General features: G+C 35.4%; 1 protein-coding gene across 1 annotated transcript in view; it reads left to right on the top strand.

Annotated features, from left to right (window-relative positions):
• Positions 1 to 26,987, top strand: part of DNAH12 (dynein axonemal heavy chain 12) — a 232,994-nt gene that overhangs the window by 187,086 nt on the left and 18,921 nt on the right. The window contains exons 57-63 of the mRNA XM_022572785.3: positions 4,674 to 4,888; positions 5,578 to 5,770; positions 7,066 to 7,258; positions 11,059 to 11,231; positions 15,932 to 16,072; positions 21,172 to 21,330; positions 21,524 to 21,668. Of these exons, the coding sequence (XP_022428493.2) occupies positions 4,674 to 4,888; positions 5,578 to 5,770; positions 7,066 to 7,258; positions 11,059 to 11,231; positions 15,932 to 16,072; positions 21,172 to 21,330; positions 21,524 to 21,668 (1,219 nt within the window). The remainder of the gene's footprint in view (positions 1 to 4,673; positions 4,889 to 5,577; positions 5,771 to 7,065; positions 7,259 to 11,058; positions 11,232 to 15,931; positions 16,073 to 21,171; positions 21,331 to 21,523; positions 21,669 to 26,987) is intronic.

Raw genomic sequence — 26,987 nt, 5'->3', positions numbered from 1 at the left:
TTCTTATTTATTATGTTAAGTGAAATGTGGAATAGGGTATCCCATTTGCTACCTTTATAACTGTAACGGAAATTTCAGTCTTCTTTTGGGATATAAGATACGTTAAAGATACAAGGAAATCTTACATTCTGAAAGCTTGAGGTATTGTTTATTATATTCTTTGGAAAACTTACTAGATACTTCAAGACGTCTAAGTCTCCTTTATATTGATAGTATCATTTTACTGAAATACTGATGTATGTGTTTTGAGTGCTTATCCACTCAAAATTTTACTTGAGAGTGAACATCCTTAGGTTGAAACTTCTAGGCAATTAGTAAAGTTTATTACAATCTGAGGAAGTGTAATTAGCTATTCCAGAAAATGTGTTCTTTTGTAAAGCAGGGCAAGTTCTATTTAACAGAATATTTGACCCTGAGTATTCTGTTTTAGAACTCTTTTCTATGCATTTGGTGGCCATTCAGATTTTTTAAATTGCAGTTCAGAAATGCTATTAGGATATCTATAAGGCTTAACTGAAATCCAGGGAAACCAGAGGTTTCAGGATTGTATGTAAATTGAAGAAAACAATCTCATTTTCTGGCAGAAAGATGACTCTTCTAATACAGTAATATTTCAGTGGTGTTACTCCTTTCTACCTGTTATTTTTGGACTGTCTGGTCAATAAGTCATGGACTGGGTCAGTTCTGAGGGATGAGTCTCCATCCTTATAGACCAGACTTCACTTCTTGCCAGTTGTGACCAATGTGTTCATCTATGGCTATCATCCTTCTGGACACTGTAAGTGACCACAGAGGCTTAATCTCTTCTCTCTGCCTCCTAACAGCAGAACCCAGTAATGTAACTAATGTTCACTCTTTTGGCTACTCACTTTAGAGTATCTTAAGTGTACCTCAGAGAAAAGTTGAGCCAGTAGGCTTTTGTAATGAAAATACCAATGAAAATTGGTATCTCTCCCAATCAGTCTCAATCTCTCCCTCTGTCTCTCTTTCTCTCCCTCACTGTAGGACCTATTTTCTGTGTTTTTCTCTGTGCAGCTGCTTCATTGGTCTGTCTCTGATTATATGCTGATTCTGTTCTTCTGTACATATGGCCATTCCCTAATGAAGCCTTAGTTCCTAAGTTCACAAAACACATCAGTTGAATAATATACATTAACCAGAACCATTAAGTACAAGTTCAAATTCCCATGAGAGAAAAATCTGATTAGTTTAGTGTGGGACAAATATCCATACTAGGTCTTGTCACCTATGGTTGGGGGCCAAGCCGTTGTAGTAACACACATGAGTAGGTCAAGAATATAGTTCTCAGAAAAAGAGTCGTGAACTGGGAAAGCAGTTTACAGTTAGAACCCTGTTGCTTGCTTCTTTTTGCATCTTTGGATGTGATGAAAGGTAAGGATCTAATTTTATTTATTTATTTTATAATGATAACCATTTACCCCAGCAGCATTTATTGAGTTATTCTTCCTTTCCTCACTGATTTGTAATGCTATCTTTGTCCCTTCAGCCTTTCGTTTAGCAAGGACTTGTGAATTGGTCTGAAAATGTCTTTGTTTTTCTCCTCACTTTATTTTTTCTTTAATTTTATGTCAGGTTTATTGAGATATGATATATACAGTAAAATTCACCCTTTTTAGGTGCAGTGTTTTATGAATTTTGATTAAGGCCTATGGTCATATGATCCCTGCCACAATCAAGATGCAGAACATTACCAACCATTTGAAGCTTTTAAATGGGAGGGATTACATGACTTTTTTTCGTTTTTTAAAATAGAGATATAATTGATATAATTCTCACTTGTAATCAGAGTATTTAGATCAGTTATACTTAATGGAATTATTGATACATTTAGATTTAACTCTACTGTCTTACAAGTTCTTTTCTGTTTGTCTCATCTGTTCTTTGTTCCTTTTATCTTCTTTTTCCACCTGGCTTTGGATTAATTGAATTTTTTTATGATTCCATCTTATCTCCACTATTTGCTTGTTGGTTATATATTCCCTATTTTAAGTGTTTGCTCTAGAGTTTACAATACACATCTTTAGTTTCTGAATACTTTCAGATAGCAATATACTGCTACACATATAGTATAAGAACCTTTCAACAGTATAGTTCCAATGTCTCTCTCCTATTTATTGTGCTGTTATTGTATATTTTATTTTTCATATGTCATAAATCCCACAATACATTGTTACTATTTTTGCTTTAGACAGTAATTATGTTAGGGTGCTTAAATATAAGAAAAATGTCTTTTATGTTTATGTTCATTTTTTCCCCATTTTTGGACTTTTTGATTGTTTTTTTTTTTTGGCCTTGTGGTGGCACGGCTTACAAGATCTTAGTTCCCTAACCACGGATTGAACCTGGGTCACAGCAGTGAAAGAACCAAGCCCTAACCACTGGGATGCCAGGGAATGCCCTTAGACTTCTTCATTTCTTTATGTTTCTATCTATTTTCATATTTCTTCTGCCTGACAAATATTTTTCAGCACTTCCTGAGTACAGGTCTATTGGCAATTAATTAATTTAGCTTTTTTTCTTTATTTCATCTTCATTTTGAAAGATATTGTTTGTTGGGTTTAGAATTCTGAGTTGACAGTTTTTTGGATTCTTTTGGTTTTCCTTTTTTCCTTTAAAGATGTCACTCCATACCATGGAGTACCACCAGGGAAGCCCCTTGCTTACTTTTTTTTTTTTTTTTTTTTGCGGTACGCGGGCCTCTCACTGTTGTGGCCTCTCCGGTTGTGGAGCACAGGCTCCAGACGCGAAGGCTCAGCGGCCCTGGCTCACAGACCTAGCTGCCCCGCGGCATATAGGATCTTCCCGTACCGGGGCACAAACCCGTGTCCTCTGCATCGGCAGGCAGACTCTCAACCACTGCGCCACCAGGGAAGCCCCCCCTTGCTTACTTTTTAACCACAATGAAAATACTTACTCTTCTGCTTTATTATTGTTTACTAATACAACACTGGCTACTGGCTACTTAACAGCAAAGCTTTGTTTTCCCCAAAATTACTACCTCTGTCAGAAGCATAGATTGATAATGCTTTTTTCTTCAGACCGCCCAAAGATCTCAAATGTAGATGAGCATTACTTTCATACCTACAGTCATGTACATACAGAATACAAATAACTTGGCATGGTGTTATTTCTCTGATGGACACAACTCAATTTTCCAATTGTATTTGTAATACAGAAAGTTGTATTAAGTAGAAGTTGGATTTCTTTTAGAATAAACAGGATCTCTAATTATTGCATTACTGAGAACATTGATTTAGGTTTTACCAAGAATATTGATAGGCATTAAAAATCTTAATTGACAGAAATAGTTACTTTTTGCAGGGGAATGAACAAATACCATATTTTTCCAATAATAAGGATATATAAGGAAGAAAAAATGTCCCTTTAAACAGGGCCTTGAAAGGTACTAAAAACATCTAGTCTAATTACTAGACAACTTTTAAGCAATTGTGTGCAAAATAACTTTCTCATTTCCGGAACACTTTTCCTCTGTTTGCTATGATAGCAAAAGTAAATTTTAACTAGTGTCTGTACTTTTTTGTGCTTTCAACAGGATTTCAGCACAGTTTGAGCAGAGAAAGAAAACAACCAGTCAGCTAGTATTGGATTGTTTTGTTTTTTGGAAAGGAAAGAAAAGAAAAGAACAAAGTTATCTGGGAGTAGTTGATTAAAGAGCTTATTTTTAGGCAAAGGGAAAGGGGATTTTTATCCCTAGAAGCTGTTGAAACAGAAGGAGAATGGGAAAGCCAAAGTGACATGGAATGAAAACTCCCCTTTCTGTGCTAATATTTTTAAAAGATAATTTAATGCACTGTACTGAATATAAAAGGAACCTAAGACAGCATCATCACTGAAGAAGAGGAAAGCACATCATATTTTGATTCTCTGAAACCATGAATCATATGTTCTTAAACACAAAGTCTGTACCATACTTACATAGAAAACATTCCTAAATAGATCTCAAATATATACTAAACTAAACTTGGAAACTTAGTTTATGGTTCTACTCATAACCTAAGGAAATCCATTATAGGCTAGTGGAGCTCTTATTTTAAGTTTTTATTAAATACGTAGGATTATTTTTTATATTATGTTAACAGATGACATGTATTGAAATTACCATGAAAACAGTATGTTATGTTGGAAAAAACACAGCTCTTTATCCTACTTCTGACATTGAACTAGTTTTTTAACCTTAGAACCTTGGGCAAAGTACTCACTGAGACTGAATTTCTTCACTTCAAAAATAAATGAGTGGGGGCTTTCCTGGTGGTGCAGTGGTTGAGAGTCCGCCTGCCGATGCAGGGGACACGGGTTCGTGCCCGGTCCGGGAAGATCCCACATGCCGCGGAGCGGCTGCGCCCGTGAGCCATGGCCACTGAGCCTGCGCGTCCGGAGCCTGTGCTCCGCAACTGGAGAGGCCACAACAGTGGGAGGCCTGCGTACCGCAAAAAAATAAATAAATAAATGAGAATAAAACTCCTTTTCACTTTTTTCTCACAGGAATTTTGTGAAGATTAATCCTGATAATGTACGTGAAACACTTTGTATTTGTACAGATTGATGGTGATGTTTATTATGTAAATTATATAATTTTAAAGAAATCTCAACATCTATTTATTCCCCTCAGAATATTTCTTATTATATTCTAGGCCTTTAATGATTGACCCCCAGGGTCAAGCCAATAAATGGATCAAAAACTCTGAGAAAGAAAATCAGCTTAGTGTTATTAAGCTATCAGATTCAGACTATATGAGAACACTGGAAAACTGTATTCAGTTTGGAACTCCACTTCTATTAGAAAATGTTGGTGAAGAACTAGATCCATCTTTGGAGCCTTTACTACTTAGACAAACTTTTAAACAAGGTAGAAATCAATTGATATTAGTTGGTAGAACTGAAAGGTGATTGGATTATCTCTGAGGCAAGAAAAGCACTACATATTTTAATAATAATGTTAACGCAGAACTTCTGTGTCATTGTTATGCATGAAAGGAAATTTGGAACAAGTATCAGATATTCTAATGTAAATACCTTCATTGCCTTAATCACTGTTACCTAGACTGTTGTTCAGTAGAGAACATGAAGTTGAAGCCAGCCTGAAATTCCTTTATCTTGTGACTAAGGACCACACAAAGTCCATTACTATGAATAGTAGTGGTTAATGTGGACCAGAGTTGACTTTAGGTAAACGTTGCCCACCATATATCTTTCTGCTTATAAAAATTTTATCTCTGTCAAGCTCTAGTACTTTTAAGAGCTTTAGCAATATTTATATATTGAAAAGTAATGGAAGAAGTAAGATCAAAAGGAATCTTGATTTAGAAGGCTCCATGACAACCAGAGAAAATGTCTTATAGTACCCCAGAATTAATGAGTCCTGCTGTATAATTGCTTACTTGCCTCTGTGTTATATGTGACTTTTGCAACACCTTTTTGTATTCTATTTGAAATTACTTTATGACTTTTTACTTGTAACCTAGGAAGGGCTTTAACAGGGGGGATGGGCTATGTAACTTTGGCTTATTTATTCTGCATTTTTTTTCTGAAATACAGGTGGCATTGATTGCATCAGACTTGGTGAGGTCATTATTGAGTATTCCTTTGATTTCAAGTTTTATATCACCACAAAGCTGAGGAATCCACACTATATGCCAGAGCTGGCTACAAAGCTATCTTTGCTCAATTTCATGATAACTCCAGAAGGACTTGAAGATCAATTACTAGGTATTGTTGTTGCAAAGGAGAGGTACGTGTTTTTTTAGATACTTCCAGGGGGTATAGAGAGGAATATTTGTAGGCCATTAATACTTTTGTTATGTGATTATTTTGAAACCTTGTCAAAATTTTATATTTTGTCATTATAAATTAAATAAGTGTTTAATTCTTTAAAATATCCATTCTATAACAAGTAAGTTATAAACCAACCATGTTATATTGGGCTTTTAGTATGTGTAGCAGGATTCAGGTGATATGCCATGACTTCTGACTTGTATCTGACTGTTTGAGCCAAAAAATTTCATCCCTAGGAATGTATGCTACAGACAAAATCAGAAATGTGTTCAAAGACATATACAGGATATTAATGAAATAAGAAAATACTTAGGACAAGAATGAAAAAGCAGGATACAAACCTATATATGGTAGGGGTAATATTTGTTTTTAAAAAGTTAATGTATGAATGGATATCCATATATACCAAAAAAAGATTGAGAAAGGATATTGACAGTGATAATCCTTAGGATTGGTAAGATTATGGATAATTCTTATTATTTTCTTTATACTTTATGTATTTTTCCATTGCTAGCATGTATTATTTTTTAAATGAGAAAAAATATTATGATACCTAGAAGGGCTACTAGTAAAGAATTGCTTCCTGAAGGAAACCTTTGATTCCACTTGAAGCTTAATATAACACTATCAAGTAGTCTATTACATGAAATCAACTTATAAGTGAAAATATGTACCATGAAGTTCTTCTGTTATTTTCAGTGTTTATCCCACTTGCTCAGTATCCAAGACAGAACTATGTCATAACATATTCTATAACATGGTGAATTATGTTATTTTGGAGTTTCATACCTTCATTGTTAAGATATAAGTGCGAGTTTTGTCTTTTACTTGAAGAGCCAGTTGTAGGATGAGTCATCTTTTCTGTCTCCTGTTGTAGAAGAGATGATGAAAATGGGACTGAATATGATTAAGCCAAGGAATAGATAAGAAGTCTCATATTCTGAGTTTCTTTTCCAGTTCTTATTCTCACACAATGAGCTAAGCCATATGGTAAATTTAACATATTCTTAGACTTACTGTAGTATATGTTATTGCCACATTTTACATATATGTAATTAATGCTTTTTTTTGCTTGAATTTCTCAAATTATTATTTTCATGGGAGCATTTTTTTCTTAGGTTAGGATAAAGAGATTACTCATCTTAATTTGTATTATATGTCTACAAAATTATTTAACTGTCTACAAAATTGGGATATCTAATATTTGGATAAAATACTACAAATTTAGACTAAATGTTTTTATCTTTTTAGACCAGAATTAGAAGAGGAACGAAATGCTCTTATTCTTCAGTCTGCAGCTAATAAGAAACAGCTAAAAGATATAGAGAAAAAAATTTTAGAAACATTATCATCTTCAGAAGGGAACATTTTAGAAGATGAAAGTGCAATTAAAGTCTTAGACTCTGCTAAATTGATGTCCAATGAGATAACAAAGAAACAACAGGTAAAAAAAGAATCCTAGAAACTTTTAGATTCTTAAGAGTCCAGTGTGCTCCCACTCCCTAAGGAAAGTGCTATACTAGGCTTATGGGCAGAGGAAAAGAATTCATAAAATACCAAAAGATAGAAACTAATTTTAAACTCATAAGAGAATATCTTATACTGTTGAATCATTCAAAACCTGGTGTCATCTCTGTGGCACCTATACACAGAAGAAATAAATTTGGAATGAAAAAAATTTTAAACATACTTTTTATTATTGTGTAGGTAGGGTAAGCTAGTCAGGTTCATTCAAACTTTAATTGACTCTTCACCTAAAACTTAAGTTTGAGAATATGGCTTGCCTCTGTTCCTGATTGGAACTTAAGATGTGTGAAAGGTAATTGCTGGTTAATTGGGCAGTAAGTGGTTCTAGGAACTAATAAGGATGATCTTCTGACATTGCCTTGTCTTTTGTCTGGGAGAGAGGTTTGAGAGTTGGGAGTGGCAGGTAGAGGAAGGAAGACACATACAATAATGTACTTATTGCAAATTCATCTAACACAGCTAAATGGTATTTTTATATTGCATCTTTTAAAAAATATAATCCTACAGTGTTATGGGTGGAAGAAGCCTTAGCTATTTGTCATCTTTAGCATTTCATAGTTGAGAAAAGTAGGGCCCAGAAAAAGTAGTTAAGGCCCAAGTTCACACAATGAAATGATAATACAGAATGACTTTAGTAGGCTAACTTTACTGATTTTCAGACCTTTCAACCCTCCTTGGCCCACCCAATGAATTAAACACATCTTAATATTGGCGTAATTAAAAAATAAAAAGAAACCTAATAGAAATTTCACTAATTGCTCAGTATCCTTCTGTTTGCACCCTATCCCATGCACCCCAGTTTTGGGGTAGAGGATTTCCAAAAGGTCTAGGCACCTTTCCCCTTGGGATGGGTTTAGTTTTATGTGAATGTGATGGTAATGACTCTCTCTAGCCAGGTGTACTGCTTTGTTTTGTGTTTGTGTTTTTCATTTCAGGAGAGCCAAAAGGAGTAGTGTCTTAGAGTAATATGCTGTGGTAGCCTCCCATCTGGGGACCATGGCTGAGATATTCTATAATGTCTGCCTTTCCAATTAATGTTCGTCAGAGCAGAACCCATTCCTCATTTTCCTCTCACCACAGTGTTTTTTAAAAGGGAAGAAAAGACAGGAAGCATTTATCAGCTTATTTCCTATTAGACTCAAAGAGGAAAGTAGATATCAATATTTATTGGTTCAAATACTTCATCTTACAAAACGAGAGAAATTTAATCATAATGTCTTTTTGACTGGGTCTCATTAATCATAACAAACATAATTTAGAATTCACTATATATTTTGATTTAAAACATGCTCTGTATCTGGCCCTGACTTTTATCCACCCACCCACCCAGATGTAAGATAAACCATCTTCAGAGCAAAGTGTTCCCACATAGTCTAAAACCTGCTTTTCCCTTTTATCCCAACCCATAAGATTAAATAAACACAAACAAAACTTTAAGAATTTGTTCTGGACTTCCCTGGTGGCGCAGTGGATAAGACTCCGCACTCCCAATGCAGGGGGCCTGGGTTTGATCCCTGGTCAGGGAACTAGATCCCACATGCATGCTGCAACTAAGAGTTCACATGCCACAACAAAGACCCTGTGCAATTAAATAAGTAAATATTAAAAAAAAAAAAAGAATTTGTTCTATAAGTTTCAAAGCCTTCCCTCCCTGCAAAAGTTGTCTTCATTGAAGTTTAGTCTTGTGGATTCTTGGAAAGTATAATATATATAAATAGCACAGCCCCGGAAATTTTTACAATAATAAATTCTCCTCTTTTAACATCGTGTGCTCACAATGTTTATTTGTTAGAAAATGTCTTGTCCTTTGATTTTAGGCCATTAATGGTAATTAATCAAAACTCTATATGTCTTGAGTTTAGTGTTTCATACTAAGCGGCCAAGTATATATAAATATAACACTATTTATAAATACACTGCAGATTAAGCCTTGGAACCTGAGTTAAATTATTATTTACTCTTTAAAAATAATAACAATATTTGCTAAATGTTTTTGCTTACTGTTGCCGTTAATGGTAAATGGCATTTAGCTGAAAAAATTAAGGGTTAAATAACAGGAGGTTAAAATAAGAATACCAAGATTATGCTTTCTTTTGTAAAAATGTCATTAATTTCCATTGTTGATAACTTTGTTTCACTTATAGTCAAGTTTGAGGTTCAAACCTTACTTTTAATTGTAGCTACACTGTAATTTGGGGGAAAGTTTGCTTGCAAGGAACAGAAACCTACTCAAATTAGCTTAAATAAAAAATATACAAGGGGATATTTTATTTTCCCAATTATAGGAAGTACATACAGACCTCAGGAATTAATGGAAAGCATTAAGTTTCTATGCTCTGTCTCTCCCTTTTCTCTAAGGTTGTGTCGTTCTCATATTGCTTCTTTCTGCTCCATCTGGAGACCAATTTTTTCTGTAAAACTTTTGTACTGTTCCTTCATACGTTTATCTTGCACATAGAAACCAACTCTGATACCATTACCTTTTAGCACTAAGGCCAAGTACCACCTGATTTCAGTTTTTGATGCTCCTAAAGTTCTCATTCTCTGGCGGGAAAATTAATTAGCTTATTTTGGGTCTGGTTCTATCCCTCCCACCTGATTTAATCAGCTACAAACAGGATCATTCAATATAAACATGGCTACATAGGCACATTTATTCAAGAGAGTCTGTGGCTAACATTTCCAAAGAAGGGAGAGAGGGTTGGAAAAATGCTCTACATGTTTTTCCTGTAGAATATCAACCTATCAGATTGAGTTGTCATTTGAAGGGCTGTTATCTTGGAGAAATTTTTTCATTTGGGGTTAAATATCTATACCGTTATTAAGCCTAGAAAAGTTAAAAATTTGAGAATTTCACTGAAAAAAGGTATTCTTAATGTATCAAACCATCAGCCAACAAATATTTCTGAATTCCTACTTTGTCAGACTTTGTGCTGGGTTCTGGTACACATGTTGACACCTTAAACCATACACACATGCATACTTGCTGTCTCTCTCTCCATCTCCCTCTCTCTGTATCTCTGACCTATTAAAATAAAAGAGGGTGAGTGACAATAATAGATACATGTCAGATGAAGGCAAAGAATAAGCAAAGATTGACAGTTTTGTATTCCTCAAATAAGAAAGAGGTGATTGGTGGATAGTTACACCTTCAATCTGTAAAGAGAGTTTTCTTTCTTTTACCTCCCTTCTTTCCACCCTCTCTTCATCTTCTTCCTTCTCTCCCTAGTTCTTTCCTTCCTTCCTTTTCCTTTCTTTCTTTCTTTTTTAGACTTTTTTTTTTGGCTGCGTCGGGTCTTAGTTGCAGCATGCAGGAGCTTCGCTGAGGCATGTGGGAGCTTTAGTTGCAATGCGTGGGCTCTTCATTGCGGCACATGGGCGTCTCTCTAGTTGTGTCATGCAGGGTTTCTTTTCTCTTCTCTAGTTGTGACCCGTGGGCTCCAGAGCACGTGGGCTCTGTAGTTTGTGGCATGCAGGCTCTTTAGTTGAGGCGCGCAGGCTCAGTAGTTGTGGTGCACGGGCTTAGTTGCCCTACAGCATGTGGGACCTTAGTTCCTGGACCAGGGATTGAACCAGTGTCCCCTCCTTTGATGTAAACTATGCCTGTATAATTTTGTCATTAAGTTAGGGGATATTTTTAATATAAATTTCATTATATGAAAAATATATAATTAAAACATCTCCTATTTCTTAATCTTGATTTTTCTCTTCTTCTAGATTGCAGAAAAAACAGAACTCAAAATAGCAGAGTCTCGAGAAGGCTATAGACCTATTGCTAAACATTCATCAGTATTATTCTTTAGCATTGCAGACCTGGCTAACATTGATCCCATGTACCAGTACTCTCTCATCTGGTTTGTGAACCTTTATATCAACTCTATTCATGACAGGTAAACATTCTCTAGCTGCATTCATGCTCCCTAGGTTGGATTTTCACCATCCTTCCATTTAAGATATATAATTTTTTTCTTACTGTTTATATAATACATATTCACTATAGAACATTACAAAATATGGGAAAAAAGGAAGGAAGGAAGGAAGGAAGGAAGAAGGGAGGGAACGAAGGGGAAGAGGGAAGGAAAGAAGGATGGGAGGAAGGGAGGAAGGAAGGAAAGAAAGAAGGAAAAAGCAAGCAAGCAGGCCTCATTTCTATTTTAAGTTTTGTTTCACTTCTACTCAAGATTTAGGCATAGAGGGATTAACTTTAGGTCTTTTTGCCCCTCTCTTTTAAATATTTTGATAAAGCACATGACCTATCTTTGCTAGCAACTCCAATATACCTTTCTCCAGCCTTGAGGTCTCTAAAAAATTTCAGCTCCACATTTCTAATCATTTGCTAGATATTTTCACTTTAACTAATTACTGAATGTACACAGATTTTGGAGTTAGACTGGAGTAAGGGATTAAATTTCAGTTCTGCCACATAACAGCTGCATGAATACAGGCAAGTCAGCTAACTTTTCTGTAATTGCCTCAATTTTTCTTATCTATAAAATAGGGATAATAATAATACCTACCTTTAAGAGTTGTTATGAGAATTAAAAAGATAATATTTATAGAGTATTTTTAAACAATATCTGGTATTCAGTAACTTGTTAAGTAGAATAAAAATATGATTTGAGCCTAGCATATGTGTTCTACATGGGCTCTTGGTAGAACAATCTTTCCTGAGTGATTGAAATCCCTAAGCTTTCCCAGTTGGGATTTGGAATTTGAATTAACATACCCTACATGAGGTAGGATGTTCAAGTTGAAGAATTGACATAAATGTCAGTAATAGGTGTCGAGGATGTGAAGTCATCAGAACCCTCATATACTGCTGGTGGGATTGTAAAATAATGCATCCACTTTGGAAACATTTTTAGAAGTTCCTCAAAATATTAAACATAGATTTGCCGTATGACCCAGTATTTCCAGCAAATCTAGCAATTCTTGGGTATACACTAAAGAGAATTCAATGCATGTATTCACACAGAAACTTACAGTCTTTTTGATTTTATATGCAAAAAACTATATTCAAAAGTTACTTGGGTTAGTTTTTCCTCCTTTAGTATGGTGATGTTTGTTATTCATGTGAAATACAGTTAGGGTAATTTGTTTATTTTTATATTTCATTTTAGAGTTTCCCCCTTTTCCTTGTTGATTTTAATTATATTTTTGAGTACGTAAGCCATCAATATGACTCCAAAAGTAAATCCCATACAGAAGGTCTGCTCAGAGAAGTGTCACTACCCCCTCCCCTTCCATCCCATTCCCATGTATCCAAGTATTACTTTTTAAAAATTAAACTTTTAATTTTGAGATAATTGTAGATTTACATGAAATTATAAGAAAAAATGCAGTGATCCCGTGCACTCTTTATGCAGTTTGCTCAATGGTGACGTCTTGAGAAACTGTAGTACAATATCACAACCAGAATATTGATGTTGACACAGTCAAGATACAGAGTACTTTCATCACCACAAGGATACCCATGTTGCCCTTTTATAGCCATACTCATCTTCCTCCCATTCTCATGCTGACCGTAACCCTTGGCAACCACTAATCTGTTCTCCATTTCTATAATTTTGTCACTTCAAGAATGTTATATAAATGGAATCATACACTATGTAACTTTTGGGAATTGGCTTTTTTTCACCCAATATAATTCTCTGGGGATTCATTTAGATTGTTTACTCCTTTTTATTGCTGAGAGGATTTAATGATATTGATGTACTACAGTTTGTTTAATCATTCACTTGTTACAGGACATCTGGGTTATTTCCAGGTTTTGGCTTTTACAAATAAAATTGCTATAAAATGCATGGACAGGTTTTTGTGTGAACATAAGCTTTCATTTCTCCAAGATAACTGCCCAGGAGTGCAATTGCTGGGTCATGTGGTAGTTGCTTGTTTATTTTTTTTTAAGTAACTGCTAAACTTTCCTAGAATGGGTGTATCATCTTAGATTCCCATAAGTATTACTGAAAAAATTGAACTAAAAAAATGAAAGCAACGTATTCTTATTGCAAAAGTTTTAAGCATGTAAGAGTATAAAGAAGAAAATAATTATTAGTCATAACCCATCCAGAAGTAATCACTTTTGTCCATATGTTTTCTTACTTTTCTTTTTTTTTTTTTAATATATGGATCTTGATCTAGATTTTATGCTTCTTTGAGGCAGGTAAATGTTTCATAATTCTTTATCTCTTACAGTTCCCTCCCCAGCTTAGATTCTCATACTAATAGATATTCAGTAGGTGCTTTTTAATTAACTGATTGCTTTCAGTCATTTGGGAGTACAATAAGAAATTTAGAATTTTGAAAATAGAGAGATGGTGTAAACCATATTTCATTTTCTCATAGAATTATACCCCATTTTTAACATATAGCTTCATACGAAGTTGCACACACACAAAACTGTACAGGGAGGTCCCATGTACCCTTTACCCAGTTTCTCCAGTTCTTACATCTTTTGTTTTTTCAGTTGAAGTGTAGTTAATATACAATATTATGTTAGTCTCAGGTGTACAACATAGTGAGTCAACATTTAAATACATTAAGAAATGATCACGACAATAAGTCTAGTAACCATCTGTCACCATACAAAAGTATTACAATATTATTGACTATATTCCTTATGCTTTGTTGCATCCCATGTCTGATTTATTTTCTGACTGGAAATTTGTACCTCTTAATCCCCTTCACCTATATGGCCCCCACCCCATCCCCTCTGGCAACCACCAGTTTGCTCTCTGTATCTATAAATCTGTTTCTGTGTTGTTTTGTTTGTTCATTTGTTTTGTTTTTTAGATTCTACATATAAGAGAGATCATATGATATTTTTCTCTATCTGACTTATTTCACTTAGCATATACACTCTAGCTCCTTCCATGTTGTTGCAAATGGCAAATTTTCTTTTTTTATGGCTAAGTCTATGTTGTGTATATATACCACATCTTCTTTATTCAGTCATCTATTGATGCACACTTAAATTCCAATCAAAAAATGGGCAGAAGACCTAAATAGACATTTCTCCAAAGAAGACACACAGATGGCCAAAAGGCACATGAAAAGATGCTCAGCATCGCTAATTATAAGAGAAATGCAAACCAAAACTACAATGAGGTATCATCTCACACCAGTCAGAATGGCCATCATCAAAAAGTCTACAAATAATAAATGCTAGAGAGGGTGTGGAGAAAAAGGAACCCTCTTACACTGTTGGTGGGAATGTAAACTGGTACAGCCACTATGGAGGTTCCTTAAAAATCTTAAAATAGAACTACCATATGATCCTGCAATCCCACTCCTGGGCATATATCCAGAGAAAACCATAATTTGAAAAGATAATCAGCTCAGTACTTTGTGACCACCTAGAGGGGTGGGATAGGGAGGGTGGGAGGGAGACACAAGAGGGAGGAGATATGGGGATATATGTATATGTATAGCTGATTCACTTTGTTATAAAGCAGAAACTAACACACCATTGTAAAGCAATTATACTCCAATAAAGATGTTTAAAAAATCAATCAATATGATATACTACATTAATAAAAAGAAGAGAGAGAAAAAAAAGGTGTGGTATATATGTACAGTGGAATATTACTCAGCCATAAAAAAAGAATGAAATAATGCCATTTGCAGCAACATGGATGGACCTAGAGATTCTCATACTAAGTGAAGTATTCTAGACTGAGAAAGACAAATATGGCATCGCTTGTATGTGGAATCTAAAAGAAAAAGACACAAATGAACTTATTTCCAAAGCAGAGAGAGACAGACACAGAAAACAAATTTATGTTTACCAAAGGGGAAAACAGGAGTCGGGGGAGGGATACATTAGGAGACTGGGATTAACATATACACACTACTATGTATAAAATAGATAACCAACAAGGACATACTATATAACACAGGGAACTATACTCAATATTATATAATAACCTATAAGGGAAAAGGATCTGAAAAAGAATATATAGATTTATATGTATATATATAAATGTATAACTGAATCGCTGTGCTGTACACCTGAAATGTACACAATATTGTAAATCAACTATACTTCAATTAAAAAAAATAATGTTGCAGTAAACATAGGGTGCATATATCTTTTTGAATTAGTGTTTTTGGAGTTTTGTGGTGGGTAAATACCCAGAAGTGGCATTGCTGGATTGTATAGTAGTTCTATTTTTATTTTTTTGAGAAACCCCCATACTGTTTTTCATAGTGGGACTATGTACCAATTTACAATCCCACCAATAGTGCATGAGGGTTCCCTTCCAATGATAATATCTTATATAACTATAGTACAATATCACAACCAGGAAGTTCACACTGGTACAATCCAGAGAGCTTACTCAGATGTCACCATTTTTATTGGGCTGACCAAAAAGCTCTTTCGGGTATTTTCCTGAATAAACTTTTTGGTGAACCCAATATATGCATGTGTGTGTGTGTGTGTGTGTGTGTGTGTGTGTGTGTAGTTTCATATTTTTAACAGTGGTTATTTCGATAAAATGAAAACAACTTGTATGTTAATTCATATGTTACTTATTTTTTCTTAGTTTTACTTGACTCAATATATTTTCCTTTTTTTTTAACCTTTCAGTAACAAATCCAAAATTTTGGAAAAGCGCCTACGATATTTAAATGACCACTTCACATACAACTTATATTGTAATATATGCCGATCACTGTTTGAGAAGGACAAGCTATTGTTTTCTTTTTTATTATGTGCCAATCTTCTTTTGTAAGTTACTTGCTTTTTCTTTATTTTAAAAACTTGCCTGGGGCTTCCCTGGTGGCGCAGTGGTTGAGAGTCCGCCTGCCAATGCAGGGGACATGGGTTTGTGCCCCGGTCCGGGAAGATCCCACATGCCGTGGAGCAGCTAGGCCCGTGAGCCATGGCCCCTGAGCCTGCACGTCCGGAGCCTGTGCTCTGCAACGGGAGAGGCCACAACAGTGAGAGGCCCGCGTACTGCAAAAAAAAAAAAAAAACTTGCCTGGAAAACCTAATCAATGGCCTCTCACAGAAGGATATCATGTTTTAGCTCTGCATAATTCATGATTTTACTTGTACATTTCTCTATAGTAGTATTGGTGTTTTGATGTTTGATTTTTAAAATTTGGATCATACAGAAAAGCTCACAAAATGTTCAGGTACAGTTTGGTAAATTTGTACAAAGCAAAAATCTGCATAACTACCACTCAGATCGAGAAATAGAGCTTTCAGGGAATTCCCTGGCAGTCCAGCGCTTAGGACTCGGTGCTTTCACTGCCGGCCTGGTCAGGGAACTAAGATCCTGCAAGCCGTGTGGCGTGGCCAAAAAAAAAAAAGAAAGAGAGTTTTTAGATTGGCTTCTTTCACTTAATAATACGTATTTAAGATTCTTCTATGTCTTTTCATGGCTTGATTGTTCATTTCTTTTTAGCACTGAGTAATATTTCATTGTCTGGATGTACTGTAGTTTATCTATTCACCTACTGGAGGACACCTTGGTTGCTTGCAAGTTTTGAAAAGTATGAATAAAACTTCAGGTTTTTGTGTGCACATAAGTCTTTAACTTATTTGGTTAAATACTAAGAAGTGCGATTGCTGGATCATGGGTAAGAGTATGTTTAGTTTTATAAGAAACTGTATTCCAAGAGATTCCATGCAGCATCTCAGCATTTTTAGGAATCTTGGCTTGTGGTCCTTGATGTCCTGAATGTTGAAACTGACCCACACTCTGGAAAAAGCAAAAACTCAGGCCAGAACATATTGGGCAGGGGAAGGTGCTGAAGGAGCACATTTATTTTCTCACTCATGGGACCATTAAAGTATTAAAAGATTTTTCTTCTTGACTAATATTTTCTCTGTGAAAATTACTTTGAAAATGGGTCCTAAGTGAAAGTCTAAATCCATTCTGCATCACAGATCCCAGAAGAGGCTCAACAAGCATATAGGTTACATTCCTTAATCCATTGCATTCTACCAGCAATGAATGAGAGTTCCTGTTGCTTCACAACCTTGCCAGCATTTGGTCTTGTCAGTGTTCTGGATTTCACCATTCTAATAGATGCGTAGTGTAATCTTGTTTTAATTTGCAATTCACTAATGATATATAATATTGAAAATATTTTCATTTGCTTATTTGGTATCTTTATATCATTTTTGGTGAAGCATCTGTTAGGTCTTTTGTCCATTTATTAATCAGTTTGGTTGTTCATCTTTTGTTGTTGAGTTGGATGACAGTCCTTTATCAGATACATCTTTGGGAAATATTTTCTCCTAGTTTGTAGCTTGCCTTCTTATTCTCTGTCTTTTGCAGAGCAAATGTTTTAAATTTTAATGAAGTCCACTTCATCAATTCTTTTTTTCATGGATTGTGCCTTTGGTGTTGTATCTAAAAAGTTATTGCCATACCTAAAGCCTCCTAGATTTTTTCCTATGTTATCTTCTAGGAATTTTATAGTTTTGCATTTTACATTTAGGTCTGTGATCCATTTTGAGTAAATTTTTGTGAAGTGTGTGCATGTGTGTTTATATATATTTGTTTATGTTTTTCTTATTTTCCTTTCTTACACAAAGGGGATACACTGTAAATGTTCTTGTGCACCTTTTTCTATTAATATAAATGTAAGTCACTCAATAGAGATATCCTCTTTTTTTCAGCTTTATTAGGTGTAATTGCCACATTATGCAATTCCCCCATTGTAAGAATACAGTTAGATGATTTTTAGTACATTTATATAATTGTGCAACCATCACCAAAATCCAGTTTTAGAACACTTCCATCATCCCCAGAAGTTTTCTTTTGCCAGTTTAGTCAATTCCTGCTCTTACTTCCAGCCCCAGGTAATACTGATCTGCTTTCTGTCTCTATAGTTATTCCTGTTCCAGAAATTTTATGAGTGAGACATTAGATGGCCCAGAATATGATCCATCTTTGTAAATGTTCTATGTGCTCTTGGAAAGAATGTGTATTTTGCTGTTCTTGGGTGGAATGTTCTAAAATGTCAAGGAGGTCAAGATGGTCCATATATCGTCTATATCTTTATTGACTTTCTATCTACTTGTTCAGTTATAGAGAGAGAGTTGGAATCTCTAACTATAGAGACTTTTCCTTGCAGTTCTATCAATATTATTTTGTGTTTTGATGCTGTTATTAGATGTATAAATGTTTAGGACTGTTATGTCCTCTTAATAAATTGACTTGACTTTTTAAAATCCCTGGTATTATTTATTGCTCTGAAATCTACTTTGTATGATATTATTGTAGCCCCTCCAGCTTTCTTTTGAATAGTGTTAGCATGGTATATATTTTTCCATACTTTTACTTTTAACCTATTTGTTTTATATTTAAACTGTGTCTATAGACAGCATGTAATTAGGTCTTACTTGTTTTATCCAATCTGATAATCACTACCTTTAATGAAATTGTTTAGACTATTTACATTTAATGAGATAATAGATAGAGTTATGTTTAAATCTACCATCTTATGATTTATTTTGTTTTGCCCATCTTTTCTTTGTTGCATGTTTCCTCATTTTCTATTTTTCTTTTTTTTTGGGAACTTAGTGCCTGTTTTATTTATTTTTTTAACCTGTGGGTTTTATTTTTATTTATTTACATAACAGGTTCTCATTAGTTATCTGTTTTATATATATTAATGTATACATGTCAATCCCAATCTCCCAATTCATCCCACCCCCCTTCCCCCCTTGGTGTCCATACATGTGTTCTCTACGCCTGTGTGTCTATTTCTGCCTTGCAAACTGGTGCATCTGTACCATTTTTCTAGATTCTACATATATATGTATATACATATACATATATATGTATATAGATTATACATATATGTGTTAATATACGATATTTCTTTTTCTCTTTCTGACTTACTTCACTCTGTATGACAGTCTCTAGGCTCATCCACGTCTCTATAAATCTATTTTTCTTTAAATTGAGCATTTTTATGATTCCATTTTATCTCCTTTGTTGGTTTATTAGCTATAATTTTATGTTTTATTATTTTAGTGATTTGTTTAGGGTTATAGTATACCTTTGAACTTACAGTCTATCTTCAGGTAAAATTATACTACTTCATATATATATAAGAACTGAAAACAATATACTTTTATCTTTCCCCTCATAGCTTTTGTTTTATTGTCATACATTTTACTTGTATATATGTTATAAAGCCCACAGCATGTTGTTATTTTGCTATAGTCAATTACTTTTAAAAGAGACATAAGTAACAGAAAAATGTCTTTTATGTTTATCTACTAGTTACCATTTCTGATGCTCTTTATTCTTTTTTGTTGATTCAAATTTCCATCTACCTGAAATTTCCTTGAACATTTCTTATAGTGTAGGTCTACTGGTAATGCATACTTTCAATTTCTGTAAATCTGAGAAAAAGTCAGTGAATTTTTCTTTCAGATTTTAATTTTTTATCTCTAGAAGTTTCATTTGGTTATTTTTTATTTTGCCCACTTCTCTCTTCATTATGTTCATGTTTCACTTTCACTCCTTCAGCATGTTTATAATAGCTCTTTTAGCATTCTTATCTGCTTGTTATATCATCTCTATCACTTCTACATCGTATCTATGTACTGACTTTTCTCCTGGTTATGGATGTTGTGAATTTTACATTGGTAAGTGCTGGGTCTTTTTTTTTTTTTTTAACATCTTTATTGGAGTATAATTGCTGTACAATGGTGTGTTAGTTTCTGCTTTATAACAAAGTGAATCAGTTATACATATACATATGTTCCCATATCTCTTCCCTCTTGCGTCTCCCTCCCTCCCACCCTCCCTATCCCACCCCTCTAGGTGGTCACAAACCACCTAGCTGATCTCCCTGTGTTATGTGGCTACTTCCCACTAGCTATCTATTTTACCTTTGGTAGTGTATATGTGTCCATGCCACTCTCTCACTTTCACAGCTTACCCTTCCCCCTCCCCGTATGTTCAAGTCCATGCTCTAGTAGGTCTGTGTCTTTATTCCTGTCTTACCCCTAGGTTCTTCATGACCTTTTTTTTTTTTTTCTTAGATTCCATATATATGTGTTAGCATACAGTATTTGTTTTTCTCTCTTTTTTTAAATTGCTTTAAAGAGCACTAGACTTTACTTTTGCAGGTACTTAAATTATACTGAATTCATTTGACCTCTTCAAGTCTTATTTTTAAGATTTCTTATGACAGTTTTAGAGTAGACTTTATTCTACAGCTAGGTTAGCTTCACTACTAAAGTATCTCCAGTGTCACCACTGAACTCCTCTGGTGTTCAATAAAGATTCAACTCTAGTTGGCAATAACTCATATATTCAGTCCTGTGTGAGCTCTGGTAGCTACTTAGTTTGCAGCTCCCCAGATATTCTTTGCCTGTCCTCCTGGGGTTTTACCCTACTCATACATAACTCAGCATTTAGCAATAGAATAAAAAGGATATCTGTGCAGATTTCTGGAGCTCCTCGTCCATGTATCTTCCTCCCTTCTGGTACTCTGCCCACAAATTGCAGCCACCTTAGCCTTCCTCAACTCTGATCTCTGTCTCTTCAACTCAGCAGTACTCTTAGATTCTGATTTGATTATCCTCATGCTTTGTAGTCTGAAAACTGCCTCCCGGAGGTTAGCTGAGGCAATCATGGGGATCACCTTGTCTCCCTTTTTTTCATGGACCACAGTCCTGCACTAGCTATTATAATTTCTAAAAACAATTGTTTATTTTTTTTCCAGTTCCTAGTTGTTTATAGCAGTAGGGTAGGTCAGTTCTGATTGTTTTATCCAGGCTATATAAGCAGAAATTGACTTCATTCAATTTTAAAACAACAATTTACAGCAGTCCTTATTTTGGGAACACAGGGCAAAGAAAGAGATTGAATACCAGGAACTGATGTTTCTTTTAACTGGAGGTGTAAGTCTTAAGAGTTCTGAGAAAAATCCTGATCCAACTTGGCTACAGGATAAAAGCTGGGAGGAAATCTGTCGTGCAAGTGAATTTCCTGCATTCAAAGGACTCAGGTAATTGTTTAAACACAATGACTTAGCATTGAATAGTAATGGGTAAATTTGTAATCTAGTGATTTTTTAATTTCATCTAGTGATTTTTAAAAAATATCTCTATAGCTGTCTTGATTCATCTCCTCATTTAACAATCTCTTTTTAAAATTTTTTCCCAATGAAAGGATAATCATTAAGCTTTTCTTTCCATTAGGAATCATTTTTGTGACAATATAGCTGAATGGCGGGAGATCTACAATAGTAAAGAGCCACACAATGCTAAATTTCCAGCACCAATGGATACAATGCTAAATGAACTACAGAAAATCATAATTCTTCGGTGCTTAAGACCTGATAAGGTAAAAGACAAATGTGTTCTATTTGGAACCCAGATAATTTGCCATTTATGAAGTACTAGGTTTAAAGTTATTGTTATTTGGTACTTTAACCTTTATTTCAGATGCTCACATGGGTTCATTGAGTTCCTTGGATCTATAGGTTTATAGTTTTCCTCAACTTGAGAAAAACTTTGGCCAATATTTCTTCAAATACTTTTTTCCCATGATTCCAATTAAATATACATTAGACTGCTTGATATTATACCATAGGTGACTGATACTCTGTTAATTATTTTAAAATCCTTTGTATCACTGTACTTCAGTTTGGACAGTTTCTATTGCTATCTTTAAATTTGGTGATTTCTTCTTTTATAGTGTCTAATCTGCTATTAATTCCATCCAATTAATTTTTGTTTCAGCAACTGTATATTTCATTTACAGAACGTTAATTTTGTTCTTTTTTATATATTCTATTTCTCCTTTCATTCTGTTTATACTTTTCTTTAAATACTTGAAAACAGTTATAATAACTGTTTTTAAATCCTTGACTGCTAATTCCATCATTTCTGGATCTGTTTCTATTGACTGATTTTACTCTTGGTTATAGAGTATATTTTCCCACATCCTGGCATGCACAGTAATGTTTGATTGGATGCTCAACATTGTTTATGATTTTGATTTTGTCATCTTCCTTTAAAGATTGTTGACTTTTGTTCTGCTGGTTCAGGATTAGCAAACAACACCTCTGGGCCAAATCTAGCCAGTGACCTGTTTTTGTCCAGCCCATGAACTGTAAATGATTTTTGCATTTTAAAGGGTTGTTTTAAAAAAAAATAATAGGGCTTCCCTGGTGGCACAGTGGTTAAGAGTCTGCCTGCCAATGCAGGGGACACGGGTTCGAGCCTTGGTCTGGGAAGATCCCACATGCCGCAGAGCAACTAAGTCCGTGCACCACAACTACTGAGCCTGCACTCTAGAGCCCACAAGCCACAACTACTGAGCCCACATGCCACAACTCCTGAAGCCTGCACGCCTAGAGCCCATGCTCCGCAACAGGAGAAGCCACCGCAATGAGAAGCCCACGTGCAGCAACGAAGATCCAATGCAGCCAAAAATAAATAAAATAAGTAAATTTAAAAAAGAAAAGAAAAAGAATAAGCAGCAGAAATTGTATGTGGCCCACAACACCTAAAATATTTACTATCTAGCTCTCTATAGAAAAGGTTTACCTACCCCTTTGACTATACAGTTAAATTCAGATTGCTCCTTTCAAAGATTGTTTTAAGATTTGTTAGCGCAGGTATAGAATAGCCTTTACTCCATGGATAGTTTAGTTCCATGGCTAAAGTGTGGTCCTTCTAGGGCCTTTACTGAATGCCCCAAGTGATCACCAAGGGCTCTCCGTTGTGGCTACTGGGAACTTGAATGATTCCCAGCCTTTCATGAACTCTGGTAGCTCCTCATATCCCAAGTTCACAGCTCCCCAGTCACTCTTTGCTTGGCCTATGTATACACACCATGGTGTTCAGCAAAGATAGAAGGACAATATTATGCAGATTTCTGAGCTCTTTCTCTGGATACTTCCCTTCAAATTTGAACTCTGAAACTTCCAGCAGCCTGAGCCTCCTTGAACTCTGATTCCTGTCTTCCCAATTCAGCAACACTGTTGTACCACTTTCAGTTGCTCTCCTTGTTCCACAGTCTGGAATGTATCTCCCAGAGGAAAGTCAAGGGGATAATAGGTCTCACCTTGTTTGTTTCTTTTTTTATCAGGAATCACTGTCCTGTACCGCCTGTTGTCTGAACAGCCTTATGTCTGAAAATGGCTGTTTCATTAATATTGCCCATTTTTTAGTTCCTTATGGCAAGAAGGTAAATCTGGTCCATTTCCTCAATATTGACTAGAAGCAGAAGACAGTAGAAAATCTTGAATGTGTCATAATTTTATTAGTTCAAACAAGCACAAAAATCTTTCTTTAGGTGAAATAAATAGGCTGATACCAATTTTCATACACTCGAGAAAAGAGTTATAGTGTTACAAAAGGAAAAATTTTAAACAAAAAACTAAAAGCTAACTTATAAATACTACCAAATGTAAAGTAGATAGCTAGTGGGAAGCAGCCGCATAGCACAGGGAGATCAGCTCTGTGCTTTGTGACCACCTAGAGGGGTGGGATAGGGAGGGGGTGAGGGAGATGCAAGAGGGAAGAGACATGAGGATATATGTATATGTATAGCTGATTCACTTTGTTATAAAGCAGAAACTAAGACACCATTGTAAAGCAATTATACTCCAATAAAGATGTTTAAAAAAAACCCAAAAAACTAAAAGCTATGCTTATATATGTAGCTTAAAACTTTGAGTAAGTCACTTCACCTTTCTGAGTTCCAGTTACAACCACATATAAAATGAAGGTATTGAAAGTGATTGCAATGGTCCTGTCTTTTCTTTTTCCTTTTTTTTTTTTAACATTTTTTTCACAAGGAGCATTATCTGATGCTTCATTCAGTCTCTGAGTAGGTTCAAACAGAGGCCTATATAATTACGTGACTTCTGAGTATTTCTCCTTACTCTAACTCCCAAAGACCTTTGTACATTATTAAAATGTACCTCATTCTTTCCTACCTGATAGTTGTATGTATATATATATATATATGTTCCTTTCACTAGAAAATAAGTCCCTTGAAGGCCAAAACAGTGCTTTATTCATTATTTTATCACAAATAGCTTCCCTTGTTCATGGTAAACTTTAGGAATGAGTAGCTCTGCATCTGGGAAACCCCTGCCTATTTGCATTCCACAGAATGGCTCTCTGATGACCAGTGGAGATGTTGTTTCAGTACCACGTGTGGGGTTACTGGTTTGTCTGCCATGCTTGGGATCCTGTGCTTAAACACCACACTGACCACACTGGAATACACAGTAATTGTCTGTCTACTTGGTAGGGTCTCTCACTGGACTCTGAGCTTCTTGAGGTCAGGACCCGTGTCTTATTTTGTTCAGTATCTCCAGGACTTAAAGCAGTACCTGGCAGATGGTTGGACATCTCAATAAATATCTGTGAGTTGAGTTGAATTTAATTGCATTAAACCAAATTCAGTTAAAGTCTGTGTTAGTCAGGATTCTCCAGAGAAACAGAATCAGTAGGATTCTGATGATTTTAAGGAATTGGCTCACATGATTGTGAGAAGCTGGCAAGTCCAAAATCTGCAGGCTGCAGACCCAGGGAAGAGCTGATGTTGCAGCTTGAGTACAAAGGTGGTCTACTGACAGAATTCCCTCTTGCTCAGTAGAAATCGGTCTTTTTTTCTCTTAAGGCCTTCAACTGATTGAATGAGGCCGAATCACATTATGGAGAGTAATCTACTTTACTCAAAGTCTACTGATTTAAATGTTAATCTTATTTTAAAAATACCTTAACAGGTATTTAGATACTGTGCCCTAGCCAAGCTGGCACATAAAATTAATCATCACAAAGCCCATATCCAGGTCTGTTTAAGTCTCCATAATTTCTTTTCTAGAGTATCTTACATGAAGGATTAAAATATATTTTTTAATATTATAGAAAAGTCTTATAACTTCTTCTCATGTTAAATTACTGGAACAAGATACTTTTTCTATAGAAAACTATCATACTCGATTGCAGTTGCATCATGTCAGGGAGCATTGCCCCTGGCCAGTGCGTAGGGTAATGTGGAGCAAGGTCTCTGTGCCCTCAGCATCTCCCTTTCCTTAAAAATGTATACTGAAGATCTCCTGTGCTAGGTGGAAACTCTACATTGTGTTAATGGTAAAAGGATGAAAAAGATTTCATCATTGCGCATGTGTGGTTATTAAAGAAAGAAATAAAAAGCTGCTATGTCATTGTGAGCTCTTTATTAAAAAAAACCTTCAGGAGCCTGTCAATACCTGTAGAATAATGACAAAAGTACAGCTTTGCAGTCTTATTACCTTGGCTAATCAGACCTCTTTTCAGCTTGAAACTTCTATTTAAAACTACAGAATTGCTCACAACTACACAAAATTACCCATATAGAAGCTTCTTGAAACTTCTAGTATTCTTCTCCTTGAAACTTCTACTATTTAAAACTACAGAATTGCTCACAACTACAGTAAATTACCCATATAGAAGCCTCTATCCTTCCTCCCCATGTATTCCACAAACCTTCCAGGACCAAAGAAGCCTGTGATGATCACTCCTCTCTCCATCAAATTCTTACACATTCCCTTTAGAAATTCGTTTGGCATTTAGAAGATAATGTCTGATACCTCTTTGTACTGATTTTTCTGCTGCTAATATTGATGAACAGCCTTCTTTTATTTTTAATTAATTTTAATATAATTTATAAGTAAGTCATATCTTCCTGTGGTTCAAAACTGATGCACTGTTTTGAATCATATGAATATATGTGTGCCTCCAGTCTCCATCTCTCAGTCACTCATCATCCTTCCTCTCAAGCAGTTAATGTTATCTGCTTCTTGTTGTCCTTTTATACACATATAAATGCACATACATATAAATTCTTTTTCCATTTATTTTCAACACAAATGGTAGCATCCACTGTTTTGCATATTGCTTTTTTCTCTACTAATTCATAAATAGTGTTCTCTTTCTTTTTTTTTTACAATTGCATGGTATTCCATTGTATGAGTGTACAATATTTTCTTTAGCCAGTTCCTACTGATGGATCTTTATAATATTTATATATTATTTATTATAAAAATGCTGCAATGAATAACCTTATTCAAAAGTCATTTCTCACATGTGCAACTATATATCAGAATAAATTCCTAGGAACAAAATTGCTATGTCAGTGGATTTGCCCCCTGTTTACCTGTACTTTTGCCCACCCAGTATGTTGCCAAACTTTTAAAAATTTATTTATTTATTTATTTATTTTTGGCTGTGTTGGGTCTTCGTTGCTGCGTGCAGACTTTCTCTAGTTGCGGCGGGCGGGGTCTGCCCTTCGTTGCGGGGTGCAGACTTCTCATTGTGGTGGCTTCTCTTGTTGTGGAGCAGGAGCTCTAGGCATGTGGGCTTCAGTAGTCGTGGCACATGGGCTCAGTAGTTGTGGCTCATGGGCTCTAGAGCACAGGCTCAGTAGTTGTGGTGCGTGGGCTTAGTTGCTTCGCGGCATGTGGGATCTTTCTAGACCGGGGCTCGAACCCGTGTCCCCTCCATTGGCAGGCGGATTCTTAACCACTGCACCACCAGGGAAGCCCTGTTGCCAAACTTTTGGATCTTTGCCAATCTGTGCAGAGAGGTTGAGGATTCTGGGGCTGATCGAGGTGGCAGTAACGCACATGAGTTTCATTAGATGTTACTTTGACAGGTTTGT

Source organism: Delphinapterus leucas, chromosome 10, assembly GCF_059928025.1.
Source record: "Delphinapterus leucas isolate spDelLeu-1000000601 "Yukka" chromosome 10, BTC_Dleu_Yukka2, whole genome shotgun sequence".
Taxonomy (NCBI): domain Eukaryota; kingdom Metazoa; phylum Chordata; class Mammalia; order Artiodactyla; family Monodontidae; genus Delphinapterus; species Delphinapterus leucas.
This window is presented reverse-complemented; position numbering and strand designations above follow the sequence as displayed.